Source organism: Zingiber officinale, chromosome 1B (assembly GCF_018446385.1).
Source record: "Zingiber officinale cultivar Zhangliang chromosome 1B, Zo_v1.1, whole genome shotgun sequence".
Classification (NCBI taxonomy): domain Eukaryota; kingdom Viridiplantae; phylum Streptophyta; class Magnoliopsida; order Zingiberales; family Zingiberaceae; genus Zingiber; species Zingiber officinale.
The window spans coordinates 28,649,618-28,656,619 of NC_055986.1; the positions used below are offsets into that span (position 1 = coordinate 28,649,618).

The 7,002-nt window shown below is 41.3% G+C and overlaps 1 protein-coding gene across 1 annotated transcript; it reads left to right on the forward strand.

Moving 5' to 3' along the window:
* The first annotated feature begins 5,603 nt into the window (after positions 1-5,603).
* On the forward strand, positions 5,604-6,399 carry LOC122049631 (agamous-like MADS-box protein AGL80). Its single transcript, XM_042611024.1, has one exon. The coding sequence runs from the start codon at positions 5,619-5,621 to the stop codon at positions 6,378-6,380; it is 762 nt and encodes a 253-aa protein (XP_042466958.1). The 5' UTR covers positions 5,604-5,618; the 3' UTR covers positions 6,381-6,399.
* Positions 6,400-7,002: the final 603 nt, after the last annotated feature.

The following is a 7,002-nucleotide window of genomic DNA, read 5'->3' on the forward strand; positions in this document are numbered from 1 at the left end:
ATAATTCATTGAGTTTTAATTTGGATATTTTTTTGAAATTTTGTAGGCATCCACGATAGATGCCCACAAAGTATTACGCGGAAAAGCATTTAACGCGTATCTGATTAGATTGCAATTCTCCATTTGGTGGTATATCGCGTGGAGTCCATTGAGGATGTCTTTGATCCTCGCATGTAGTTGACTCGACATTTCTCCTTCCTGCATTTTAATATTAAATAATTTGTTTAAAAAGAGATCACGCTTCGTTACCTTGGCGTCGCTTGTTCCTTCATGTAGTTCAATCAGTTTATCCCACAATTCTTTTGCGTTTTGGTGCGGTCCTACCCGGTTCAGTTCTTCCTTCATCAACCTGCATTGTAGTGTATTGAGGGCCTTGAAGTCTGTAGAGGACTTCTTTCTCATGTTCAGAGTCCACTGTTCTGGGTCCAGTGGATTTCCGGAGTTGTCGACTGACACCTTATAGCCTCTGGTGACGCTGAACCATTGGTCGAAATTTGTCTTTAGGTAAACCTCCATCCGCTTTTTCCAGTATGGGAAATCGTCCCCGTTGAATAGGGGAGGACATACTGTGCTGAAGCCTTCAATTTGAGACATAATTATCCTGCACACAAATAAACAAATAGACAAGAAGTCCCAAGACTTGGTCTTGGATTAGTAGTGCGGTATTTACGAAAAAATTATCTAAAACTGAATTGGTGTTGCACTAATTCAGATTAATTGCGTCGATAAGATTTCCAAAAAGGTAACAATACTAGTTTGGAATATATCAAAAAAAATAAAAAAGGTTTCACCCCCTTGTCTGATTGGTGGTTGCACCAAATCAGAGCGGTATCTGCTCTGATACCGCTTGTTGGATCGTGAATTCGATAGAGGGGGAGGTGAATATCGATTAAAAACTTTAGTATGTAGCGGGATAAAAAAAACAATGCTAACACAAGTATTTTTTACTTGGTTCGGAGTCTTCAGCGATTCCTACTCCAAGGCCCGCACTCATTGAGTGCGTTCGTTGGGAAATCCACTAGCACTTCGGAATATTGATTACAAAATTGAATTATAGAAATGCTAATAGAAAAACAAATACTGACAATGAAAAGAAGGAAACAAAAAACAACACTTTTGTCGGTCGTGGAGTCGCAGGAGCACAACAGAGCATGTGATGAGAGATCTTGTCATTCGTTGTTAATTTGCTCCAGCCTTCACCCTCCTTATATAGGAGGTTCGGGGCGTCCGGATCCCTTCAGGGCATCCTGAATGTGATGTAGCCGAGCCAACCAGGGTGCTCCACGTGGCGAAGCTCGTTGGGGATAAGTTTTGCATTCCGGGCGCCCGAACCTCCACTTTACCTGCTACCTGCATAAAAGTGTTAATCCGGGGCAAAATGCAAACTACCTTGCAAAACAAAGTATTAGCACAACATAGTCATAAAAAGGAATAGTGTAGTAATTAGATTCTGTCTCACCGAGACCGGAATCTAGTCAAAATCTCAACTTAGAGTTCCGAAATGGTTCTAAGTTAGATCGGCGCCTAAGTTCCCTTCCCGGGAACGCGTCCTCACAGTCAATCCCCTCCAGTGACTTACCTCAACTTATCCGCCAGACATCCGGTCATCCCGTCGACCCGTCTGGACTTCGTCCCAGCTATCCGGTCAACCCGTCGACTTAGCTGGACTTCGTGCCAAACGTCCAATCAGCCCTTCGACTCGTCTGGACTTTGTGCCAGCTATCCGATCGGCCTGTCGACCTAGCTGGGCTTCGTGCTAGACATCCGGTCAGTCTGTTGACCTGTCTGGACTTCTCTTGCACACTTGATCAAAGTGTTTAGAACACAAATGAAACTAACTTAACCTACTTTGTCATTCATCAAAACTTGAGTTAGACCATTAGTGTAAACCGTACCAATAGAAATCTGCCCAGACAATTGTCTAGTCAGTCGGACTTACAACCTCCTTCGACTAGACTTGAGGGGGAGGCTTGTGATGTGGTGATGATGAAGGGCTCCACCCCGTGGCCACGGTGGAGGTCAAAGAAGGTAAAAGTCAAGGCGATCAACGCATAGAAGGCATCGGTCGATCGGGCGAAATATGCCTTGACTGAGGAGAAGGCCCCGACCTGTTGTCGACTTTGACGCGAGGAGCATTCAAACAACCGATGCTCAAGGGAGAATGACGCATAGAAGCCTAACCGAGCGGCTACCTCGCTTGGCCAGCCAGCGAGGCCTAGCATTACCAGAGTTCAACTTCGTCCGAGCGGCTACCTCGCTCGGCCTGACAACATAATCGACATCAACTGAGCATGCGGGCAGTGGACTTTCGGCCGAGCGACTATCCCGCTCGACCCAGCAACAGAACACGCGGACAGTGAACTTCTAGCCAAGCAGATATCGCGCTCGACCCAACAACAGAGCACACGGACAGTGAACTTCTGGTCGAGCGGCTATCTCGCTCGACCCAACAACAAAGCACGCGGACAGTGAACTTTCGGCTGAGCGGTTATCTCGCTGGGCCCAGTAACAGATAGCACGCGGACGGCGGAATTCCGGTCGAGCAACTATTCCGCTCGACCAAGCAACAAACACAACAGACTATCTTTTGATATCCTTTTGGGAGCTAGTGCTACTAACAGGAGGCATGGTCAGACAAAGGATCGTACAGCGGAAGCTTTAGCTTTCACTATCACTTCAGAGATATTCTCACCCTGTCTTTTCAGGGAAAACTTGAGGACACGTGCCCGTCTTGGGAAGCGTGCATGCGCGCTACATGAGCTCTATATAAAGGGGAGGTCCAAGCATCGGCGGAGGTATGCGATATTTTACTGAATGCGCTACAGTCTTCTTGTTGCTCCACTCTTTGCTTCTTCTTCTTCATTGGAGATTGACTTGGGCGTCAGAGGGCTATCGTCGGGATCCCTTCCCTGGCTCGGCACTGATATCACTTGTATTGCAGGTCGGAGCGAGACCCACAGAAGATCAGCAGGAACGTCACATCCCTAACATCCATCTCATCGATTTTCGGACAAAATTAAACAGCTTGACATTATTAGCTCGGGTCATCTAACAAATAATTTTGAAATTAAACTTACTGTAATTTTCAATTCAGAACATTCCTTATATCTCCGGCAATAAAATTGCCTAACACATGCAGCATTCATACTTGATAGTCACACGACACGTTAAACACGAAAGGAAGAATTGGTGCAATCACAAGACCAGCAAATAGTCATGGAGAAGCTTGATCGACACAATTTAGCTAGTGCTAGAATCTTAATCCAGCATTTTGGTGGTCCTTGGTAGGCTCTTAAAATGCCAACCCAATTCCCTGTCACTACCGCGACAACACAAAAGTTCTTCCAGAAAAGAAGACAACCCAAAAGTTGTGTATCACAACGAAGAACCCTTATGGTAGAAATTAAGCAGTACTTCAAATCATGGAAAAGAAGGGAGGAGCTTGTTGAACGAGAAAAGAAACAACGAGTTCAAGAATGAACTAGATGATAGAACAGGTGAATAATTATCAGAATAGACACTCATGAATAGGAGGACCAAACGCCTTCACACCATTCTAAATTGATGTGTTCCAACAGCTGAAGAAGATAAGAAAAGGAAGCACAGGGCCTGTAGGAATCAAAGAGATATCGATAAGATTACCTCATATTTCAGACATATCATTTGGGAACTGAGATATCAGTTAGCTAATCTAGAAACTGATTAGGACCTGTAAACAAGTGTCATACCAGCTAAACTATGAAAAGGAACATTTGCAGCAAACTCACTTTCCTTTGATCAGTAGATTATCGAAATCTTCTTAGCAAGCAACTCCATATATAAACTTGTTTGTCGTCGTCTAACTAGTATAGATCTCACTCTTTAGATATTATGCATTGTTAAATGTCACTCTTGCATTTCTTTAAGAAACAAATTGTATGTTTTGCTATATTGTTCTTGCATATTATTGATCTTATTGTTTTAGAATCATATATATCACTGACTCATGAAAGGGGAATATTGCACAACCTCTTAAGAATGTTAATTACTAGGTCTATCTTGAAGACAAAGAGATGGGTGACGATCAAAAGACCCGTCTAAAATGTTGTATTAGAATATCTAGCAATGGTAAGGGTCATTTGTAATGACGATAAAAAAAATTGTACCGCAATAATCAGAAATTAATTTCAATTACCGATGAATTACCATTTGTCGTCCTGGATTGCCATTTTTATAGTCATTATTTTGTAGCCATGAAGAGAAGTAATCAAGAGTGAAGCAATCCAAGAATCAGAGAGAAAAAAGAAGAAAGTATACGAAAAACTCACTAAATTAAAATCATTATATTGATCGTGTCGGGCGATGGCAACGAACATAATGGCAAAGGCATACTTCTAAGTATAATATTACTGAATCTAAATCAAACGGTCTTAGGATACAGTGGAATTAATATCCTGATTAATTTCTTCCTTTATGTTATTCTTGAGTGGATATAAAAAGCTTAAACAATTGGCATAAAAATCAAGAACATGAATAAGCAGTGAAATGCAAGGCATATCCTCTCATTTACTTTGGCTAAAATAGTTTTGGTTAAACTGGAAAATTACTTCTCAAATTATCAAAATCATATTCGCTTGTATTTAATAAAAAAAACATTGATTTTTCAAAATATTTTGATAAACTATTACCAATTTCGAAAGTCAAACTCAATATATATATATATATATATATATATATATATAGTCAATATTTGATATAATTAAGGTTTTGTTCATTTTTTACATAAATAAATATAATAAATACCTCTAAGTTTAAAAGATCTTTATATCATGCTTATATCGTGAGATTTCATTCAGAATATTCCTTCCATAGAGTAAAACATTTTATATCATGAAATTAGAGAAATGTCGTTTGTTTATTTGTTTGTTTTTGACAAATAATAATTTGTTGCATATATAATTGGAAAAATAGTTGTGCAAAACAGCTAATATGAACTAAATTCCTTCCTCGTAAGATTTATTACATAAGATTTACCAAATTATCAAGTTTAACTAATGGCTAAAACCACATCCTAAAATTTTAGCATTAATTATCCTATTTTTTCATGGCATCCCAAATCTATTTATGAGCAATTTAAATGGAAATGATAGGTTCTCTCGTGAAATTGTGTTAGTTTAAGAATCAAATAATTATATTTACACACTTTTTATCCAAAATATATTTAAAACTTTTAGTGGCGATATATATATTACATAGATTTCAAATTAAATGCCTTCCAATTAATTGCTTCAATTCTCATAGTCGTTGGAAACAATATTAATGATTCCGTGCACGAATGAATGTGTTTTTTTTTCTTTAAAAAATGATTATTAATGCTGTCAACCTTAAGCAAGTATATTAGGGAAATAAAATTATGATATATAATTTAATACTTTTTTATGCATAAACGGCACGTGTGATGTGAAATATTCAACGGTCAGGATGAAATTGATCCTAGTAGCTTGGTCCGCTATGGTGGGCCCCAGCACGAGTATCGAACCGGTCCAAACTGGACCGGTTCGATTGCTCGCACGGTTTTTTTTCCCGCTATATAAAGCAAACAGGGAAGAGAGGCGGCCGTCCATCGGACGATCGGAGGCATGGCGAGGAACAAGGTGAAGCTCGCGTGGATCGCCAACGACGCCAACCGCCGGTCGACGCTCAAGAAGCGGCGCAAAGGCCTGATGAAGAAGGTGAGGGAGCTGAGCATCCTGTGCGGCGTGGAGGCGTGCATGGTGGTGTACGACCCGCAGGAGCCGCACCACCCGGCGGCGTGGCCGTCTAACGGCGAGGCCATGCGCATGCTCACCCGCTTCAAGTCCTTGTCCGACATCGAGCGCAGCCGCAAGATGACGAACCAGGAGACGTACCTCAAGAGCCGCGTCAACAAGCTGGCGGAGCAGTTCCGCCGGCTGCAGCGGCAGAACAGGGAGACGCAGATGACGGCTCTGCTCTTCGAGGGCCTCCGCGGCCGCCCCCTCTACGACCTCAGCATCGAGGACGCCTCCGCCCTCGCCTTGATGGTCGACAACAAGCTCCAGGAGGTGCGCGAGAAGCGCCAGGAGCTGATCAAGAGCCACGGCCGCCACAATCCCATAATTGGCGCCGCCCAACCACTGCCGCCATCTCCTCCTCCTCCTCCTTCTCTCCTTCCCAATCTTCCAACTAGCCTCATGCTCCAGCCTCCGCAGCAGCGCTTCATGTGGCCGTTCCAGGAGGAGCTGAACCAGTTACTACCGCCGGCGGAAGCCGATGGCGGCGGCCACTTGTTCATGGCCATGGCAGGCGGCGATCACGGCGCCCTCACCCACTCCGGACTGGCACATCCTTCTCTCGATCCAACTGCTTGGGACATGGAGTAATAATAACGATAACTGGCCACTGTTGCTGAATGCCGATCGATCGATTCTCTTTCTTGCTTAATTTGGTCGACCAGTTTGTTCTACTGCATGCAGTTTGTTTTGTTTTGTTCTACTGCATGACCTCATTAGTGCATGTCTACGAACAATCGTCTTTTATGTTTATTATATTTCCAAGTCTTAATTAATTATTATATATATATATATATCTGCATGGTCTAGTTCGAGTATTCTTCTTTTTTGATCTTCATTTCATTTGGGGTTTCTTTTTTCCTTGTTTTTTAAATCTTCGTTTCATTCGAGATACCACTTTAATTTAAATTTTAAATCTCATCACTTGGCGCAAAAATAGTATTACAATAGAACATATTAACGTTAGATTTTCGTCGTATTAAAAAGCTCCAGGTTGAGATACGACATTAATTGTTGTGTTACTAGTGTATTATAATTAATATGCATTAATATTTTTAAGAATAAATGGTTATAATATTTAAAACATATAATTTTTAGATTATTTATGTTATTATTGGTGATTTAATAATAATAATTATTATTATAATAATTATTATTATAATAATTATTTTGTTTTTGAACGTTGGTGCAACAAATTAATATATATATACAT

Bases quoted from the DNA above. Each gene is read 5' to 3' on its own strand.
- LOC122049631 (XM_042611024.1), top strand. From the start codon at position 5,619: ATGGCGAGGAACAAGGTGAAGCTCGCGTGGATCGCCAACGACGCCAAC.